This window comes from Salvia splendens, chromosome 6, assembly GCF_004379255.2.
Source record: "Salvia splendens isolate huo1 chromosome 6, SspV2, whole genome shotgun sequence".
In the NCBI taxonomy this organism is placed as follows: domain Eukaryota; kingdom Viridiplantae; phylum Streptophyta; class Magnoliopsida; order Lamiales; family Lamiaceae; genus Salvia; species Salvia splendens.
The window spans coordinates 10681580-10703977 of record NC_056037.1 but is presented as its reverse complement, the minus strand read 5'-3'; the positions used below and the strand labels follow the sequence as shown (position 1 = coordinate 10703977).

Genomic DNA, 22398 nt, shown 5'->3' with positions numbered 1-22398 from the left:
TCAAAGTGAGATAATATTTGGAGGACGGAGGTAGTACGTATGATATATTAATTTTGACTCCATATCATACGTGTTAAACGATTTAAAAAAAACAAAATGATTCAACGCAGAATGATAATAAGTACTAGTAGTAAATATCATTCTTTACACAAAAAATATAATTAGTAGTAAAATATACGAAATCCACCTAAGCAAAATAAAACAGTTAAAAAAGAGTAAACCATTCAGACAATCACATTTCAACCTTTATGCATGTGTGTCGAGTTTTCATTTTTAAGTACGCATATTTAATTTCGAATTTTCATTGTATTTATTAGTGTTGTTTTCACATCTGTTAATGACTTAATGTCAGCGCCATGACTTAAAAAGCGCATGCCGAGTTGGGTTAATTGGTTGGCTAACTGCGTAATCAACGACGCCGATTGGAACAGCCACGTTTTCACAACTTTCCCCGCCGCCCACAGTCTCCATCCACCTCTCTCCTCCCGCCACGTGGCGCACACACAATCAAAATTAATTTAACTCCCCTCCCCACCTATAAAATACCGCCTCCAACAAACCAAACCACAAATTTTGAAATTGAAAATCACTCACCAATTTAATTCAATTCTCCAATGACGTGGACGAGGGGTCCCACCATCGGCCGAGGATCCACCGCGACGGTTTCCATCGCCGCCACCCCCGCCGGCGACATCTTCGCCGTGAAGTCCACCGATCTCGCTTCCTCCGCCTTGCTGAAAAGGGAGGAATCATTCATCTCACAACTCTCCTCTCCCTACGTCATCCGCTGCTTAGGGTCCGACGTCACAATCGACGATCACAAACCCCTCTACAATCTGTTTCTAGAATATTCCAGCGGCGGTTCGCTCTCCGATCTGATCCGAAAGCGCGGAGGCTCCTTGGACGAGAAAACGATCCGATTTTACTCAAAGCAGCTCCTCACCGGATTGGATTATCTCCACCGGAGCGGATTGGTGCACTGCGACATCAAAGGCCAGAACGTCCTCGTCGCCGGCGGCGGCGCTGCGGTGAAGATCGTCGACTTCGGTTGCGCGAAATGGGCGGGATCCAGCGGGTCTTTCGCCGGAACGCCCGCGTACATGGCGCCGGAGGTCGCTCGCGGCGTGGAGCAGAGCTTTGCGGCGGATGTGTGGTCTGTGGGGTGCACGGTGATCGAAATGGCCACCGGACGCCACCCCTGGCCGGAGACGAAGGATCCGGCGGCGGCGATTTACCGGATCGCGTTCTCCGACGACGTGCCGGAGCTGCCGGGGTGGTTTTCCGGAGAGGCGAGGGATTTCGTGGGGAAGTGTTTTGTGAGGGACGCGAGGAGGCGGTGGACGGCGGCGGAGCTGCTGCAGCATCCGTTTTTGGATGCGGCGGAGGAGGAAGCGTCTCCGACGAGCGTTACGGATCAGGGATTTTGGGATGCGGTAGAGGCGTCGGAGTGTTTGGAAACTGCGACGGAGACAGCCTCGTCGGAAATTGATAGGATCGGAGCGTTGATCGGCGGTGGCGGTCCGAGTTTTGATGAGGATCAGGAGTGGGTGACGGTTAGGGCTAATGAAGTTGAAGATTTGATTGAGGAAGAAGAAATTTCATATTGTGATTTGGTGGTGATGGAGGATTATTCTAGGTTTGATTTTTGCAGTGGAGATAGTGATTTTGTAACATCTTCTTCATTTTCACAAAAACAGAGTGTAAATTATTTGTGTATTCAGATTATGTTCATGGAATTATTTCTTCGTCAAGATCAAGTTTTCTTACCGCCTTTTTCACCTTATTATGCACATTCTTCATTTTCAGTACTCATGCTTCATAAGAAGTGAGTGTTATTTACTCCATTTAAGTATTTTAACTGATTAAGTATAATAGCTATTGAAATTGAATGAGACAAGCAAGAATAGAAACGCTTGAAGGGATGAGGCCGGTGTAAAGTTGACCTTTTAATTAAACGTTGGGGGTGCTTTTTTTAGCATGAAAGATGGTAATAGTAGTAGTAGTAGAATTGTCTTTGAATTTTGTGACTTAAATTCATGAGTACTATTATTACATAAAGTCAACTCTATTTGTTCTGATAATTAGGCATTATGGTGTGAACATGAAAGACTTGTAGCATCAAAAAGGCAAATTCGAGGTCGCAAAATATCTTATCTTTAAAGAGTCAACTATTATTTTATTAGTGAAATAGAAAGTTAGGTCAATAATGCAAGTTGACGTGTGGAACTCAACTACGCTGCCCATCTTTAATTGTGTTGTGATGGATAATGGTCCTTTCAGAATTTGGATTTTAGTACTTTATTTAATCAAGAAAAGAATGATGCATGACAAATGCACTAGAATTCGTTTTTGTTCATGCTTTTTTGCATATCAAGATTAGGTACGAAACTATCTTAATCCCAAAGCAAAAGAAAAATTAAAGATAGCTCAAGATATGTTCGTTGATATAGGTCCGAATATATCTTTAGTCATGTCAAGTAGTATTATTTTACTTTCCATTTTAGTAACGGAATTTTGTTACCCAAAAAATACAATTTACTACTGTATTAAATACTTAAGACGTTATCTCTACAGTCAATAGAAGATATATAGTGATTGTGGATATATGTGTGTGTGAGTTTTAATTCTTTAAATCGCCAAATTAATGTGAGTGCACGAGATTTCTAAAGCAAGTCGTTGTTCGGCATCATATATCAAGACAAAATTAGTACGTGTCCGTACCATTTGTCATTCATTGGAATGTTATAAATAAAAGATGATCATATTTACCAAGAAGACATGCATGTCACTATTGTATCATATGGGAAAATAATTGAATACCAAGAAAACATGAATAATGAGATTACATGCATGAATTATTGAATAAATGATGAGTACCTTTAGCATCCGGTGATATAAAACAAAGTAGTAGTGGAGCATGAATCTGGAGGATCTAAATTGTTAAATAATATTACTCCATGCTAGCTTGAAAGCACAAAACATTCGGAATTCCACTTGCTTCATTCATTTATATATTTGGTTGACTCCAAAACACAACCACAATTGGTGCCCTCATTTTTTTTTCTTGTCATGTTACTTGCAACTTTATATATATTGTTGATAGTTGATTGATATAAGGTATAAAGTCGGCGAGTCGCCCCACTTTTGCTTGGGCACGCTTTGTCTCCATTTTCATTTCCATCATCTACTTAATTATTTAGGTCATACAATATTCAATCTTGTTTGCTCACTTGCATCTTATTGTCGATATTATTTTTTGCTTACATATTGTGTGCATTTTTATGTGTTTTTTTCGTATTTAAAATTAATACTTATTATGTTGTAGCAATTTTAATTTTATATTATCAGATGTTTCAAAGTTATTAATTTTATTTTTAGCATAATTTATATAATCTTAATTTTAGAAATAATTCAAGTAATATGATTGATTTAATTTTATTGAGATATAAATATACATACTAAAAATAAGATAAATAAATTACACGCATACAGATATTTTGGAAAAGCAGAGATTTAAAAACATAGTACTAGTATATTATTTATTTCAAATATGAAACATATTGAGTGTAAATAAGGTAGGATTATGGTTTAGTAAAAAATGTACTAGCAATACAGTGGAATTCCTAATGGAAATAAGAACTTAGGAAGACCCTGAGTGAGAGTATTACGATAAAGAACTAAAAAATGTGAATATATGTCAAAATACATTTTTTTTTCTTCTCTTCCTTTTTCTTGTTTACAATGAGTAAATGAAAACTTCACTCAGTTTAGGATATATAGTCACAAATGACAATTGATCTCAACCATATAGGGTTGAGAATTAAATAAAGGTATAGCGCTAACTAATGTATGATGGTTCCACAACGAAGCCCTAGGAAATCAGTTGCTCTCTATTTATAGATGAAGCAACATCACATGACTGGATATTGCACATTTCCTTGAGCTTCCTTGTGGAGCAAAATACAACTCTGCGTACTTATACAAATGTCCATTCACTTTCAGCTGAACCCGGCAGTGGTTTCTCAGATGGAGACAAGATGGGTTTCGGAGGCTTCTTCGAGAATATTGAGAATGCTTGTCGATCAGAATTCTCTTCTGCCGTCTTTGGTGAGTCTTTGGGGGCGCCCTTCGACTTGCCTCCGAAGATTAGGCTAAGCTTCGAGAAGCGGTTCTTCACTTCGCCTGTTGTCGTGTTTTCTTCTTGTTGAGGTGACATGTTTATCGTTTCATCTTGATTGTGGACCATTGTCTCTACTGTTTCATATACCTGTTACAGGACATCGTATTGTTAAGTAAAATAATTATGATGCCAACACAAGCCCCAGCTGCATAAAACTCACCTGGCATATGTCGTCAAGCTTCTCGACCCAGGTGCTGCTCTGACAGGTCACAACGATGTAGTTCTTGCAGTTGTCGAAAATATTTGACAAATTTGGATTTGTTGAGAACATGGCCTCAGCAATCATTAACCCTGCGCCCAACTGGAAATTCCGGAAATAGATTTTGAGGGTCGGAAAGAACAAATTTTGTGCTCCCTAGACGAACAATTTAGAAGAGGCACAACTCTCTGTGTCTCTTGCATACGCATTCAGCTGGTATAAATTCTACCATACTAGAGACAATACATCTGTCAAAGAGCACGCAGAGAAATCGAGGGAGTACTTACAGCAACCAAGAAGAGCTGCTTCAAAAGATCCGAAGGTGGGATTACCTCCAGAAAGTCCAGAATACCTTCCCTACATTTGAAATTGCATTTTTTCTCATTTTCCAGTAGTGACAAAATAAGGTTACAATATCATGAATTTTATCTTGCTTACACAGCCAGGTCCTCATCGTAAAGAGGAGCTTGTCTGACAGCTGGCACTGCTTTTGATGTTTCCCACAGTTCACGCCATAAATTGCCTAACCACCAGGTGGAAAATAGTCTGCAGGTTAGGATCGAAGAAGCAAACCCTCTTTGTTGCCAAATGGGAAGATAAACAAGCTCATTGCAACGTTTGTTGGCATGAAAAGGTTTTTCAATCATGGAAGTGCCACAGTGAACTGAATTAAGATACTTCTCTCTGTCTAATCCTTTTACATTAAACACTTTCCCATCTTTTTCCATGTTCATAAAATACTCAGATAATGGCAGTAGTTAGAGAAATGCCTCGGACATAATTTACTGAATATTCACAGAGAAATATATTTCTAATCATAAGAAAAGAAGCAACAGAAAAGAAGCATATTCAAGTTCTGGGAGTTATTCTATGTGAAAAAGAAAGATTCAGTCCTTCATTTGTTTATAGATTTAGATGGTGTGCAGATAAGCTTGTGTTTTAGTGCTTAATGCATAAGAGTTCAATGGAAATGGTCGGCAGTCATACAAAATAGTAATATTTTCTCCCAATATAAGATATAAGGAGCTTATAAGCTTTTATCTAAAAGTAATAAGCGATTTAGTTACAATATTACCATTAACCATATCTAACAAGTTCAATTACTAACATCCAAATTTTAAAATAAGATATAGCATCTCATAAGTTATAGAAAATCTTACAAGCATAGAAGCTTTAAGCTCCTCAAAATAAGCATATACTCAACACCCACTTGGCATTCATTAGTTCTAGCAGACTTAAGTGTTTTCATACTTATCAGGACGAGCCCAGTTGTCACCATTCTATTTAAACATTTTTGTCTCGATAGCCTATCTCCTACCACCCAATTTCGTCATTTCTAGTGCAACGTAGACACGTTAGTTTTTCATATTCAAAAACTCAGGAATTCAGTGTTGCGTCTGATTCTAATCAAGACATCAAGTAAAGGAAAGATAAACTCTAGCCCTTTTGACGCATAAAAATTGGTTAAGTTCCAGCTCTTCTAGGTGTCATTAGAAGAAATGAATAAAAAACATATCCTTTTTTTAATTCAGCAAGCTCAAAAACCACCGTTCTTTAAAAAATGCATTCAGTATTGAGCATGCATAGACAATTCTCTGAGTGGGAAAAGAGAAACTCAAAAGTACAACTGAAATCAATGTTGTGCTACAAGCAAATTTTTCGCTATGCCCATTTCCAGCAAATAAAGTATTACCTTCTTTTTGCATTCGCATACTTAGTTGACCTCTGACGGAATCACCACCCTCAGAGGTATCGTCCAAATCACTGTTCGTTTCATCTTCCACCCAATCAGGAGGAGAGTGCCATCTTACAAAATCTTCTAATGTACAACCTGGATTTGCTGCCTGACAAAATAGCATGGCAAACTAGGTATCAATTGTAGTGTCCTCGAAGATTATCCTACCACAAACTAGAAAGCCCTTCATGAATAACAAATGAGAGGGTAGCACTATTGTGCATGCTTGTATTGGAGCTTCACCTTGAAGGCCTGCATGTCTGAAAGCAGTTGGGAGCATCCTGCGCCAACACTGAACAATAAAGTAGGTAGTTTATGTCAGAAAATTACTTTTTGTAACACTTGGGCATATGTGTGGGCCCCAGAAATACATTGGTACAACAGGATCCTCTAGCAACTAGTTTGCATAAAAACCATATTGGTTAGCCAAAATTATAATAGAGGTTTCCAACTCTTAAACTGGATTTTTGATGAGTCATGGAATTTTCAACTGACGACTTCAATATAATATCAACTGGAACTAAATTAAGGCCATGATAATGCAACTAATATATATGAGTATATAATTTCATATGCGTTGGTTCAAGTTGGAGAGGATTACTGACTATATATAACACACATACATGCACAAACACTAGAATGGACACAAGTAGGTGGCTGAGACAGGAAAAATCACCATGGTAGGAGAGATTTAATCAAGTGAAGTTGGACGTAAAAAACAAAACAACACAATAGACAATAGTATCCCTCCAAAAACATAATTAAAAAAGCATGTGCAAAATTATCAACCTTCCTGTCCTTAACACAAACTCCTCTGTCTCCTTGATTAAGTCTTCAGTCAACAGAGGCGGTTCCTAGAAATATGATCATAAGCTAAGTATCTGTTGACATAATGTCCTACAATTAAGATAAAATTTAAACCAACCTGCATCACAGGTGAATAAATAGGTTCACCAGTTTCAAGCATGGTCAAGTTCTCAAACCTTTTATCAGCTCCTAATCTAAGCACAAGTTCTCCAGACTTAGTTTTGGCATAATAACAAGGATCGAGTGGAGGTCGGCTCTCAGAATCTGAAGAACCTGTAGCATCTGCTTGAGCTGTAATAGACTCCAGAGATTCAAGTGCAGCAGCATGCCGTCTTTTTCTGGAAATGCAACAGTTGATGACCTGCAATTGCTGATATAAGAGACATGAATTCAGGTCAGGTAAATCTCCTGACAGAATTCCTGGGATATACTGCCCTTCATACCACAGTCTTCTAATCTGCAAGGTGAAGGATTGAGTAAATAAATAATAGGCTGATATAATAAAGACTGATAAAAATTTCGAGTCAAACAAATCATTAGGCCCCAAGTGCAAGATGTCATCTTGCAATGTTCTCGGTGATCTCATGCTTAATCAGTCGGACATATGGAGCCTACAGGAAATGAAGTCACTGACAATGACAATCAGTAACCTTATTATGCATAAGATAAGAATAATCTTACAGTATGATCTATTAAAAACTCTTCCGCAGGTTTTGTATTTCGGATATGCTAATAGGAGGTCAACCTCAAGACATCCTCAAAGCTCTCCGATAGTAAATGAATGAATTTCCATTTCCTTATAGTCCATTCAATAAAACCTAGCCTGGGGGGTGATAATCCTCATATTTTATTTTGTACTCCCACAATATAAACTATAATGCATGTTTATCTTTCACCTAGTCACTTAAAAGAATCGTAGACTATGTATGTTTCAAATGGAAAGACTTCGCCAAGAGAGACATCTAAACTAATCCAATTGAAACAATGAAGTGACTTATCAGTACCTTAAAATTGAAGAGAAGGCCTGAGAGTCTATAAAATGATACTATAAGCAAAGTAATAGATAAATTTTGCACATAGAGCTGCTGCAGTTACCCATGGATTAAAATTGACAAACAAGGCCAAGGAGCCATAGGTCATCTGGAACATGGGGATTTAAATATAATTGCATTTCTCTACTTACTTCAGAAACAACCCTTGACCAATATGATGCCATTTTTCGCAGGGTTTTTAAGCAACTAATTGCTTCAGAGAGCTTGACTACAAAACTATCCAAAGGTGCACCATGGATATCCTTGACCAGAGAACTGGAATTTGTCTGTGTCTCCAGACCAGGAACAGTCCTACCTGTAAATTCTCCTTCTGCGAGTACCTTGCCGACATCACACCAGAAGTGAAAATCAACACAGAATACTGAAAAACTTGAAAAACGATCAATCATGCGCTGGGGAGGGGGTGGAGAGAGTACACATTTTTGCAAGGCTACCAAATTATCTACCTGCATTTAACAATACATTCATCAGTCCAAGAACCTTGTCCTCATAACCAAACTCTTGTATCATCTTATCGTCCTTTTCGCGCAGAACTAGTGATTTCATAACTGAAATGCCCATGCTAGCTTTCTCCTTGATGGGCGAAGAGATTTTAGAAGAGGCGAGGAGATCTTTCATGGTGCTATATCCTGATCCAGCCCTGAAAAGGCCAATAGTCAAAAAGATCATAGCAGTATCAGCATTTAGAGACTTGGATACCATAACAGATTAAAATGCAGCAATGCACATCAATCAAATTGATGAAACTAGTAATAAACATATTGCAGGCAACCATGTTTTAAAATGAATATCAATAATTGGAAAGACATGAGAAAACTAGTCTTTTCAGTTTGTTTAACTAGAAGGCAGAAAACATTACTAGACTTCTGAGCTGCCACATTGAGGAAAATATAGTATAATGTAGTAAAACAGACCTTTCAATAACTAATATAAATGCTTACTCGACTGCTACAGCTAACTGTCTCAAGATAGCTGATGATGGAATGATATCTTCCTTTGCAGCCTTTGGACTCTCGAGCTCCTCTTCTAAATCCTGTAATTACCAAGCACATTCAGTAATTTGAAGAGCGGAAACTCAACAGTTCAGTCAAAGCATACAGGGAAGCCCTTTAGCTTTTTGTGATTTTTTCTTTACTCCAAAAAAGCTACTCCCTCCGTCCCACAATAATTGTCACTCTTATTGTGGGCACGGATTTTAAGAAATGTAAAGAAAAGTTGGTTGGAAAAGTTAGTGGAACATGGAACTCACTTTTTTATATTGGTTTTAAATTAAAATGCGAGTGAAGTGAGTTAGTGGAATGTGGGACCTAATTACCATTTATGGTAAAAATGAAGTGTGACAATTATTGTGGGACAGACCGAAATGGAAAAGAGTGACAATTATTCTGGGACAGAGGGAGTACTATCATATACTACTATATGCAAATACAAAAGGGTAAAGACTCCATTATTTCAAACACAAGTAACAGAAATCTTGCAATAATTTGCTAAATTCAGTAACATGTAACTTCTGAGACCAAGAAAATTACAACAAGCATTTGTGTGTTACCAGGAAGATTTTTATTCAGTGGATCCACAACCTCAAAGAGATCCAACTGTCAAAATATATTAGATTTAGGTAAATATTTGACAATTGACTTACATTCGGCTGAGAGAATCCTCTCTCGTGCCTCATGTATAAATTATCATCAAAAATTGCGTATGCCATTGTTGAATTATCGGGCTTCATAGAGTCCTCAGCCCCCTTTTTACCTAATCTTAAATTCCTAAGTTTCTCATGCCAATCATGCTTGGTTTTAATTGGCTGTGGTCGCACTCTCTTATTCTTTGCTCCTTCAGAATCCTGCACCAGAAACATAAATGATTTCCATCCAAATATCTACTGACTCAGCAAGTGATTGATAGAGCAACCATGGAATCAGGAAATCTAGCGTCCTCATAATCTCATTCACAAAATCTATCATGTATCCCAACTATATCACAAATAAATTTTCATGAAATCCTGAATGCCTATACAAATAACAAGGCCATGATGAAAGTAATACAAAATTTTTCTCAAAAACAAAATGGAACAAAGTCACAACCTCACCCCAATAAAGAAAAGATAGCCGGATAAGTGAAATGATAATAAAAGATGAGTAACAAATGAGCCAAATTGAAATCTCAACAATGCATACAACTCCAGTTTCATCACCTCGTGTCACGATCCATCAAAGGTGAGTCTTAACTACAAAAAGACTCCAGCTTTTTATAAATATCTCCAGACTCGAGGGCGTGGTCAAACGATCAGAAATTCGCGCGGGAATCCAACATAGAAGCGCAAAGAAAGTTTACCTTGGGGTCATCCGCATCCCTCAGGCATTCCGGCGTTGACGCGCCACGCGATTGTTTATCCAAATCTTAAGGATTTGTACAAAATCCAAATGAAAACACAAAAAAACGGATAGTTTTAATGAATTCCTAAAAATAGTAAAGCAAAGTAGGGAATGATATATAACAAACAGGAGAGTGTGCATAAATTTAGCGCATACCGAAATGCGCGTTGGAATCAGATTTTTTTATATCCGTCAAGACCTTCTCCGCTTTAGCTGCGGCGGAATTGATGGCTGTTCGAGCTCTGGATACAAAGGATGCATCCATTTTTTCAGCGGAAGGGGAATTGAATCAATGATATTGTGCCGTATCACGAAATCGACGCCATAGCCGCGGAGGGCGGAATCGAAGAAGATTTCGGAAAAATTGAGCCTTGGTTGATGCAACTACGCCGCGGTTCCACACTATATTACATTTGAGGACTTTATTATATTATATTAGTATTAGTATTACTTTTATTACAGTAATTAGCAATCTAATATTCCTAAATGGGATTGGCATTGGATGATTGGATGACACATCTTTGTGCATGTCTCTTTGCTGTCTTAGGGCATCTCCAATAACCGGCGTCACCACCGCGACGCCGATTTTTCGCCGACGCCGGTTTGACGCCGAACCATTGGAACCGGCGTCGGCGAAATCGGCGTCGCCATGCCGATTCCCGCGCTGACGCCGGTTCCGACGCCGATCCTCACGGGCGCCATTGTGCGTCCCGGATCGGCGCCAAACCGGCGTCGGATTTAAATTTTTTTTTTGTTTTTCGAAAACACTATATATACGCGCGTTGAACCTCATTTTCATTCGCACCACTTGTTTTAACGAGTATTCTCTCTACCTTACTTTCTGTTCAAGATCAATTTAAGAAATGAGTAATGCCGGTGGTAGTGGTGGGGATGCGGATGAGTACGAGCGTATGATGAACGAAGAGCTAGATGCCTATACGAGCCGTGAGGTTGATCGATGGATGCAGAGTTATATGCAGCCGGCGGCACCTCGCCCACGACCAGTTGTCCACCGTCGACAAGTGGTGCATCGTGATCATGAAGCTGCACATCAGCGCCTGTTCACAGATTACTTCGCAGAGGAGCCGCGTTTTGACGCCAACCATTTCAGGCGTCGTTTTAGGATGAGGCGGGACTTATTTATGCGTATTGTTAACGCATTGGAGCAGCGATATCTGTATTTCCGCTTCAGGCACGATGCGGCTGGCAGACCCGGCCACACCCCTATTCAAAAGTGCACTGCGGCAATCAAGCAGTTGGCCTACGGCACCGCGGCAGACATGTGGGACGAATACCTCCACATCGGTGAGACGACTGCCATCGAATGTATGAAGTATTTCTGCCAGGGCGTGATCGAAGTATTCGGTGATCAGTATCTCCGAAAGCCTACCCCCGAAGATTGCCGGAATCTGCTGCGGATGCACGGGGATCAGCACGGGTTCCCGGGAATGCTAGGCAGCATAGATTGTATGCATTGGGAATGGAAGAACTGTCCCGCTACCTGGAAGGGGTTTTACACGACCGGCTACAAGGGAAAAAATCCCACGATGATCCTCGAGGCCGTGCCTGATTACCGGTTGTGGATTTGGCATGCGTATTTTGGGATAGCCGGTTCGAACAACGACCTAAACATCCTCAACTCGTCGCCCCTTTTCAACGAGCAGTGCCAGGGCGTCGGTCCGGCCATCAGTTTTGTCGCCAACGGCAACCAGCATGATATGGGCTACTACTTGGCGGATGGGATATACCCTAGGTGGCCCGTCTTTGTGAAGACGATCCGGTGCGCATCAGATCCGAAGAAGGCCTACTTTGCGACGCGGCAGGAGTCGGCGCGAAAGGACGTGGAGCGCGCATTTGGTGTGCTTCAACCTCGATGGGTTGCAGTTAAGGGACCAACGCGTTTGTGGCATGTCGACTGCATTGCTGATATAATGTACGCCTGTATTATCATGCACAACATGATCGTCGAAGATGAAGGTGTACAACTGACTGATTGGGCCACCGACGATAATGAAGCAGGTCCAAGCCACGGCGTCACCACCGCCAACGTACGAGGTGGGGTACCGCACGATGAAGAAGCCCTCCTCCAAGCACATGCCGACATGCGTCAGACGGAGGCTCATATTCGACTGCAAAAGGATTTAGTTGAAGAGTTGTGGGCGCGGAGGATTGCAAGGCGTTAGTTTTTATGCAAATTTATGTAATTTTTTAAATGTAATTTTTTTAATTATTGTACTTTTTTTTTAAAATTAATGTACTTTTTAAATTTTAATATTATTATTCGAATTTTCCGTATTTGTCTCGTAAATTAAATTCTGTATGTTGATACGAGTGTAAATTAAATTATATAATTGTTATTAGTGATGTGGATAGGTAGTGTGAAGGCTATGTGAGGGCTATTTGATGTCCAGTTGATGTGGCAAGCTGATGTGGCAGGAGAATTGTAGTGCTGATGATGTGGCAGTGTGAAGGCTATTTGAGGGCTATTTGACGTCCTAACCTATTGGAGATGCTCTTAGGGCATCTCCAGGGACTTTCGCCCAGCAGTAACCCAACAATAACTCAGCCACAAACTCATCTTGCCACATCATCAGCACTAAAAATCATCTTACCACATCATCAGACCAAGCAAATAGCCCAGCAATAAAAGTCCAGCAATAGCCTAGCCACATCACCCCTAATTATATAAAACAAATAATTGACAATCACACAAAATACGGAATTAGATGTACGACACAGATACGGAAAAACTCAATAATATTATTTAAATTAAAAAAAAGTACAATAAAAAATACATTAATTTAAAAAAATACATTAAAAAATACATTAATTTAAAAAAAATTACATTATTTAAAAAAAAACACGACCTCCGCCTCACTCCTCGTCTCCGTCGCCCCCCTCGCCACCGTCACCGTCGCCGCCGCCTCCGCATTCGCTGGTACCCCTCCCGGCATCATCTGCATCCCGGGACCCCACCCCGGCATCATCTGCATCCCGGGTGTCCACCCCGGCATAGCCGGTAAACCCCCCGGCATACTCCCCCCGGGTGCCATCACGGGCATCATCTGCTGCCACGAGTACATGTTGTAGTACCCGGGCATCGGACCCCATCCACCTCCCACGGGTACCGGGGGAGTTTGAGACCCGCTCGTCACTGGAGTACCTTCGTTGTTGTTCTCCATTTCGCGTTATTGATCTTATACAGAAATTAAGATAGAGAGAGTACTCGTTAAAACAAGTGGTGTGAATGAAAATGACGTGCAAATCGCGTATATATAGTGTTTCGAAAATTTTTAAAAAAAATAAAATTCACTCGCCGAACGCTCGCCGGTCCTGAGCCTGCAATGGCGGCGAGCGGACCGGCGAGCGCATCGGCCAGCGCTAGCCGATTTTTTCGCAGAAATGGCGCTCGCCGGTTCCAATGGTTCGGGGAGCGGACCAGCTAGCGCCGGAAATCGGCTAGCCGGCCCGCTCGCCGCCATTGGAGATGCTCTTACAGCTACAAACATATGGATTTCTTGTACAAATCTTGTCTATTATATTATTATACTTTGGTAGATCTATATTCAAAGAAAATTTTAGACGTTATGAAATTTTATATTTTTTCCTAAGACAAAATTGACTATTTTATATTTTTCTCTGTCCATCAAAAATATACTACTACTACCTAATTATTTACAAGAATTTACTTTATTTCAATCTCAATTTATTCAAATATTTACACAAATAGTATTACTATCAGGACATACCACTAAACTTTTATTTCACTCCCATACACTATGAAGTAATAAGAGACTCTTCTTTCTTTAAAAAATATTTAATTAAAATTCTTAGCACTAAACATTATGGATGATTTTTTTTTTGTGGACGTTAATTATTATTTACTTAAAATAATAATCTAGACTCCCTTGTTCATCATTTTAACTGCACATTTTTAAATTTTTTTAGAAGGAAGGTAGCACATCTCACTATTTGTCTATTGTCTTTGGCCTTTGTACATAGCTACTACTAAATATAGTTGAATATCAGTCTTTAAACACTAGTCCTACTTACGGTTTGGATCAATTTAAGACTATGAATAGAGAAATTTAAATGCTTCAATCAGGTGATAAATAAATTCAATAACTTTTACAATTCTAGTGTTACCACCCGTGTTCTGCACGGGAAAAAAGGTTTTCAAATAATGAAGATATATTTACAATTTAATACTCCATCCGTCCGCGAATAGGAGTCTCGGTTCATAATTACCATAAATAGTAAAGAGGCATCACATTCCACCAACTCATTCCACTGACATATCATTTAAAAATAATACTACCTCTGTCACATAAAAATATGTGCACTTTCCATTTTCCCGTCCCACAAAAATATGTGCATTCTATTTTTGGAAAGTTATATCAATTTAATAATGTATGTCTCACTATTCACAAACTCTACTTAAACTAACATTTTCATCATCTCTCTTACTTTACCATATCATTTTCCTCATCTCTCTTACTTTACCAATTTTGTCTTAATTCCCGTGTCATCTCTCATCCACTCATATTTGTATGGGACGGAAGAAGTATATACAAGTGAAACTCATATTCCACTAACTTTCTTCCACCCACTTTTCTTAACATTTATTAAAACCCGTGCCGGATATGAATGAGACTCCTATTCGCGGATGGAGGGAGTAGATTAAAATAATGAATACAGAGAAAATAATATAAAAATAATCTTTTAAGAATATGAATTAATTAAAAATAGTATTAATAAGATTATAAATAATTAAAAACATTATAAACAACAACAAAAAGACATTTATAATTCTCTCAATCCACTGTAATGAAACATTTCACATTCATCATACTATTGAATTATACAATTTTAATATCAATTATAGGTGTAGTAACATATTATAAAAAAAATAACAAAAAAAGACATGCGTGAATTGAATAGAATAAGATATACAAATAAAGGAAAATGTATTCCTAGATACAAAAAACATTATTTGAACGAATAAATTCACGAGGGAACATCTTTTTTAGTACACCAACTATCTCAAATGAGCAAATTTGGTCCGTAACATTTCATAATATATTTTAAAGTCCATCAACTATAAGTTAATATCAATTCAACTACTTTTTGGCTATTCTCAATATTTTCATGACCAAAGTACCCTTAAGGCCAATGAGGGCAATTCAATCTATTTACCCTCTCATTTTCATTAAAGTAGTAGTATGTAATTTGGGATAGTTGATGTACCAAAAAAGATGTTCCATCTAGTTTTAATTTCAATATAAAAATATCTTAATGATATTAGTATTCCATTACTATTAATTATTTACGTTTAGTTTTACTTATTTGTAATATTTTAAATCATTGTGCTTTATTTAATATTAATAGTGAAATAACTTAGATATAAATATATGTAAAATATAAAAGTAGTTCAATTTATTAGATGGAATATTAATTTTTCAATCTTAAAGCTATACATAGAATATGTTATTTTTAAGTACAATACAAAATTGATAATTAAAAATAAAATAAAATTTATTAACATAGAATCTTAAATAATTAAAAGAGCTAAGTTTTATTTTATCTACTCTTAAGTAGTAATTGTAGTTTAAAAAATAGTTGAAATTACCAATAATCAATTTAATAAAAAAGACAATGACATTCTTAGTTGAATATATGATTAATTTAAATCTATGATTGTTTAATTAAATAAAAAATGAATAGTTGCTATCAATTGTTTAATATCACAATGTCGCGTCTTAATATTATCATTAGGTCATTTACAACATCATTAAACTGTTCATAATTCTCATATCTATTCCCTTGACTATTCGTGAATCATATTTTTTCTACTTTATTAAATTTTTATTTCAATGTAGTATATATTATATATTATGATTAACTTAAATTTTCAGTTTAATAAAATTACGAGATTCATTAAAATAAAATATTTATCTTAGTTTTATTTAAATAATTGAGAATGTAAACATATAAAAGTATTAACTAGCACTAGAAAGTAATATCATAGTATTCAAATAAGGTATGGTATATATTAGTAATAATAGTATAGGATCTATTAAACTTAGTCCCAAATAAATTAGAAGAAAGAAAAAAGTGGATGAATAAATAGATTGAATTGCCCTTAATTGCCTTAAGGGTACTTTGGTCATGAAAATATTGGAAATAGCCAAAAAGTAGTTGAATTGATATTAACTTATAGTTGATGGACCTTAAAATATATTATGAAATGTTACCGACCAAATTTGCTCATTTGTGATAGTTGGTGTATTAAAAAAGATGTTCCCTCTAAATTCACTTTCATCAAAATTAAATTCCATACATGATAATTTTCATAAACATAATATGTTGAAAAGCATAAAAAAGGAAATATAACTCAAAGTCATAAAAAACATGAACTTATCCAGTAAAAATAAATCAAAATCAACTCAATTATAACAAATACAAATGGTAAACATTTTAAAAATATCATCATACATACTTTATAAAAAAAATGATCCCTAGTACTATTAGTTTGATACCTAAACTTGGTTAGTATTATCATATTTAATACAAACATTTTAGTTATGTAATTTTTTATCATGCTTTTATCAATCTTTTAATGTATCGTATAATTTATTATTTTATAAGTATTATTGTTTTAATTTTTTTAAGCTTAATAAAACTTACAATAAATTATGTCAATAAATTATAGTACTAATCAACAATTTTTAAAAACATTTTATCAAAATAAACAATAAGTGAAAGTAATTTAAACATATGAATAAATTAGATCATAGAAGTTTAAAACTTATTTGAGAAGCGAAGATAGAAATTTTGGATTACAAATAGTCACATCTTAGTTCAATACTTTATTCTTAAGAATTTATACTAACTTTATAAGTTTAGATTCATTTAAAATATTTACAATTTCATCAAATTCCATAATTTATTATATAAACTTAGTAGTATTATTTAACTAATTGGAGCCTAATTAAAATATTAAATTGAAGACTAATTAAAATATTTTAAATATTCTAATCGAGTAAACGTAGGATGAAAATTGAAAAGATTGAATATTTGTGTTCGTCGTTTAGCTTGTAAAGTAATTCGGAGAAAAAAGATTGCAATAATGAATAAAATTTAGTTTTAATCGAAATAGAAGACAAATTAACCTCTCTAGCATAATTCCAACTTTTATATAAATAAAAGGAAATTAATATATAAATATAATTACTTAATTATAAAAAAATTATTTTAAAGTTTTACTATATTAAAATTCAATAAATAGTCAAATTAAACCTAAACAATAGATACTCCTATATAAAATAATACTCCTGCAAACCCTACATGATACAAAACCCGCCTCTCTCTCCCTCCCTGCCCCCTCTCCGCCTCACCCTCTTTTCCCTCTCTCAATCGACGGGAATCACCTTTCGCCGCCGCCACGCCCACCAGCCTGCCTCGCCGCCGCTACTTCCGCCCTGTCGCGTTGCTCCTCCACCGCTACTTCATCGCCACTCCTCCGTGCTGCCTCGCCGCTTCAATTAATGCAGATTCAATTAATGGTGTGTCTATATAAATGTCTTAGTGCACCTGCATCGCGTCTCGATGCGGGCTCTATCTCGTCTCTCCGAGACGAGACCGCATCGAGACAGCGATGCGGGCTCCGTCTCGTCCCCATCCCGTCCCCTGCTCGTCCCGTGTCTCGGCGCGGAGAGGCAGCGCACGAGACGGCTCGCCACGCGCGTTGGCCGCGTGGCTAGCGTTGGTTCGTCCGTGACGCCCACTCGCCGGCCCGCGAGTGGGCGTCTTTACTTTCCGTGAAAATGTTTTTTTTTTGCCTTTTTAAAAAAATTAGGAAAAATTCGAAGAACAAAAATCCCAAAAATATACTAACCGTTTATAGTCGTTTTTTAGAAATTTTTAATTTTTTTGGTATTTTTTAAGCCCTCAATCACTTCTATAAATATCAAATCATTCCCACAAATTAATCCACCATAAAAAACTTTCTATTCTCACTCAAACACTTACATTCTTCATCTCAAAACATTATTCTTCTCCCAAATTTAACGAAGTGTGTTTTTATTAATTGAATTTGTTGAAAATAAAAATAAAAAATGAAATTGAATGAATAGTTAAGGGATGAGATGGTTAAGAGACGGTTAAGAGATAAAGGGATGCAGGTGTTGTCTCTTAGTTAAGAGATGTGGTGAAAAGTACAGTGGGGCCCATGAATAGTGAAGAGATGAGACGGTTAAGGGACGGATAAGAGACATGGATGCGGTGGCCTTAAACTTCTTGGAGAAGCTATTTTTCCTCCATTTCATTGGACCAATTTTTATCCAATAACATTTGTCTTTTTGTTTACCCAATTAATAGTTTTCCCGCTCAAAAGTATGCCACGTGGCAACCAAAAAACTCACCATTTATAGATTATAGATTCATAGGTAGATAGTATCACTTAGTTATTCTATCACAAAAATTTACAATCAATGTAGTATTATCTTAATTGATAGTGTGCAAGTGCAACATCAGGACTCAAATTTCATCGGAAGTGAACTTCATTTATTGCAATGCAGTTACTTGTATAACTGTACAATATTTTAGTATATTTTTACTTAATAAGTACTCCCTTCGTCCCGCTTTAGGATTCTAGGTTAAGTTGGGCACATATTTTAAGAAAGTGTTAGAGTATGTAATAAATAAATGTTATAGTGGATATTAGGACCCATTTTTAATTGAGTGTGTAATAAATAAATGTTGTAGTGGATGTTAGGACCCATTTTTAACACTTTTTTACTTGCTTTATAGGCATTTTTTATTAGTTTATTCCAACCGGGACTCCTAAAGCATGACGCCTAAAATTGATCAACCGGGACTCCTAAAGCGGGACGGAGGGAGTAGTAGTTTCTGCATAGTACTCTTTTCGTTTTTAGAGGGAAACTTTAATTGCTTATACAAATAGATAAGAGCACCCGCAAGGCGTCGCGCGGGTGTCTCGTATCTCGTCCCTCCGAGACGAGATGGCAGCCAGACACGTTGCAGCGTCCCGTCTCGTCCCGGTCTTGCCGAGACTCTCGTCCCACCGAGACGGCTGGCGCGCCCGCGCGCTGGCGCTAGGCGTGACGCCCACTCGCCGGCCCGCGAGTGGGCTTTGTCACACTGACGCAATAAATTATTTTTTAAAAAAAAATTGAATTTAATAATTAAAAAAATAAAAAAATCAAATGGTAATATTACCGTTTTCGACCGATTTTTTCCTTCTTTTTTTACTATATAAATACTCATGTTTCATCCTCATTATACACACAAACACACATCTATTCTTTCCAATCCATCTCCATTTCCTATCCAATTTTCATCACAAAATGTTCGGCGACGGAAACTCTGGAGGCTCCGGCGGGTTTGACATCAACGCGTTTGGCGACTGGGGGGCATGTAAAATGTCTTGGGTGGTTCAGGTTCCGGTTCGTCGACACCGGGCACCCAAGGCTCTTCGACGCCGGCGGGGTACCAACCACCCCATTTTGATGTGGATGCATACGCTCGTCCCTCCGCCCCGAGGTATTCGCAGGGATTATCCCAAATTAGGGAGGATTATCCGGATGAACCCAATCCAGAAGGAGGACGAGGCGGTGGAAGCTCCAGGGCATTCGACGCCGTGGAAGAAGAGGAGGAGACGGTCGATGAGGAGGAGGATGTAGGCCGTCATCCGTATAGCCGCAAGGACACGATGACTCTGTACAACGCCTGGATCAACGTCTCGTACGATCCCATCATCGAGAATCAACAATCCCGGAAGTGATTTTGGGATAAGGTCACCGAGGTCTACAACGAGATTAAGCCGAAGGGGTTCCGCCGCCGCACATTGAAGATGCTCCAAAGTCATTTTGACCGAGTCAGCAGAGATGTCAAAAAATTTTGCGGCATCTACAAGAATGAAGCGGCTCATTACCAAAGCGGAGCCACTGGAGCCGACATTCTGAGATCGGCTTTGCGAGTCTATTTCGACGACAACGACAAAGAATTCAAACATGTCGATGTTTGGGAGGCCGTCAAAGACGTCGAAAGGTGGGTCGGCAGTGTCCAGTCCAGCACGGGCTCGACCTCGAAACGCACGAAGCACACGGCGGGTGGCCAATACTCGTCTAGTGGGGGCGGTTCAGGCAGCACCGCACAAGAGGTTGGCTCGCAGGAGGTTGAGGGCACGACAGACGATGCAGGGGGGTCCTCTCGTGGGCGCCGTCGGCCGCAAGGGACCAAGGCGGCTAGAGGGAGGAGGGGCCGAGACGAATCAAGGCAGACGGGTTCCCAAGGGACGCCCTCCTCCCTAATGTCCATGTACTTCACCGCCACGATGGCAGACACTTCCCAGATGACGCCCGCCCAATATCAAGCCCATCGTGTCAGCATTGTGTATCTGGCGGGACAACTTGGTATTCCCCTTCCATTCGGTGCACCGCCAACGCCTTCGGGGGATGATTCGCCGGCGGAGTAGTTTTTATAATTTCTATAAATTTGTATTTTAAATTATGTCTTTTTTTTATTTATTTTGCCACGAATTTAATTATGTATGTTTTTTAGGATTTTAAGTTATAATTTTATGTTATTTAATGAAGTGTGTTTTTATTAATTGAATTTGTTGGAAATAAAAATAAAAAATGAAATTGAATGAATAGTTAAGGGATGAGATGGTTAAGAGACGGATAAGAGATGGAGGGTTGCAGGTGATGTCTCTTAGTTAAGAGATGGAGTGAAAGTACAGTGGGACCCATGAATAGTTAAGAGATGAGGCGGTTAAGAGACAACGTTGCGGTTAAGAGACAGCGTTGCCGAGGCAGTGGCTCGGCAGTGATTGCTCTGTATCCCTCCAATAGTAATAATGCTCCATCACCCTGCGCCACCGCCTTATCCAGCAAGAGTTCGAGTTTCCTGATCTTGTTGCTATAATAGAACAACAAATTTCAAGCATCAGAAAACAGATTATCAAATAATCTCATCCGGAATAAAAATCTTCAAACAAGAGCCAAGAGGTCAAAAATATCACCGCCAAATTGGAATCTGCAAAAAATGGATTATAACGTATAAACAATTCGACGGAACCAGTCACAGATCATCTTTTTCTTTCATTACCACGGTCACCTCCGTAACCGCCACGGTTGCCGCCGCCATAACCACCGCCGTCCTCACGTCGGCCACCACCACCGCCACCGCCTCCACCATCACGGCGAGGGCCACGTAAACCACCGTCGCCTCCGCCACCGCTGCCGCGAGGCTGAGCCTTGTTGACGGTGATGTTGCAACCGTCCAATTCCTGGTTGTTTCAATTTGGAATGTGAGGTTTCAGATCTAAGAGATGAAAGAAGAAGAAAATGAGGTGAGCTGGAATTATTATTAACAAAATATTAAATATATTTATTAAAAATACTAATCTAAGTCAAATGCCATTTAATTGGCGTTGACTTTCAAAATAAACGGTTCCGTTAAAAATGGACTAAATTTGATCCGTTTTCATTTGTTAAGGACTCAATAATTCAAAAGATAATATTCTAAACCAAACTCGTAAAATCGTCATATGTTTAGGACTGCTTTTGACCTTTAGTCTCAATTAAAACACGAGTGATGCTAAATGGCCATAATGTGGCCGGCCATAAAGAGTTAATTTAGTCCATTTACATGTATAAAAAAAATTAGAATTACCGATATAAACTTATATGTGTGTGAATGGACTTGTGAGTTGATACTTATCTTTGAATTCCATTACGTAAAACACATTAATATAACGAATTACTGTATACGTTGAGCAACAATCAAGAAATGACAGTAGTAATAAGTTGAGCAAAAACTACGAAAGAGCAATACTAACATGTAGAGCAACATATAATAAAGATGATATAAAAGTAAAATCAAATAGTATTAAATTAAAAATTTAAAAAAAATTCAATTTTTTTATTATTTAATTAATTTATGGCTGACCATAACGTGGCCGCGTAGGATTATTGTTAAAACAAACAACATTTATAACGTGACAAGAGCAGGGGAACAGACAC

General features: G+C 38.1%; 2 protein-coding genes and 1 long non-coding RNA gene across 3 annotated transcripts; 2 read left to right on the top strand and 1 right to left on the bottom strand.

Moving 5' to 3' along the window:
• Positions 1-281: 281 nt before the first annotated feature.
• LOC121808769 (mitogen-activated protein kinase kinase kinase 18-like) lies at positions 282-1829 on the top strand. Its single transcript, XM_042209349.1, has one exon. It carries the CDS (start codon positions 615-617, stop codon positions 1827-1829), a length of 1215 nt encoding a protein of 404 aa, XP_042065283.1. The 5' UTR covers positions 282-614.
• A 1811-nt stretch (positions 1830-3640) lies between these two features.
• On the bottom strand, positions 3641-10762 carry LOC121809293 (rab3 GTPase-activating protein catalytic subunit-like). The gene is made up of 14 exons (XM_042209842.1): positions 10505-10762; positions 10308-10372; positions 9616-9816; positions 8915-9006; positions 8420-8613; positions 8105-8283; positions 7040-7378; positions 6904-6968; positions 6358-6406; positions 6073-6223; positions 4818-4902; positions 4667-4736; positions 4341-4481; positions 3641-4267 (listed from the first exon to the last, which is right to left on the bottom strand). Exons 1-14 carry the CDS (start codon positions 10611-10613, stop codon positions 3977-3979), a joined length of 2031 nt encoding a protein of 676 aa, XP_042065776.1. The 5' UTR covers positions 10614-10762; the 3' UTR covers positions 3641-3976.
• Positions 4482-5363, top strand: LOC121809295. Its single transcript, XR_006052243.1, has 2 exons — positions 4482-4701; positions 4822-5363. It is a non-coding gene; the product is annotated as an uncharacterized LOC121809295 (long non-coding RNA).
• Positions 10763-22398: the final 11636 nt, after the last annotated feature.

Bases quoted from the DNA above. Each gene is read 5' to 3' on its own strand.
- LOC121808769 (XM_042209349.1), top strand. From the start codon at position 615: ATGACGTGGACGAGGGGTCCCACCATCGGCCGAGGATCCACCGCGACG.
- LOC121809293 (XM_042209842.1), bottom strand. From the start codon at position 10,613: ATGGATGCATCCTTTGTATCCAGAGCTCGAACAGCCATCAATTCCGCC. The intron at 10,373-10,504 runs GTATGCGCTAAA...CAAATCCTTAAG, and splicing joins TGATTCCAACGCGCATTTCG to ATTTGGATAAACAATCGCGT. The intron at 4,268-4,340 runs GTGAGTTTTATG...GTCCTGTAACAG, and splicing joins AGCTTGACGACATATGCCAG to GTATATGAAACAGTAGAGAC.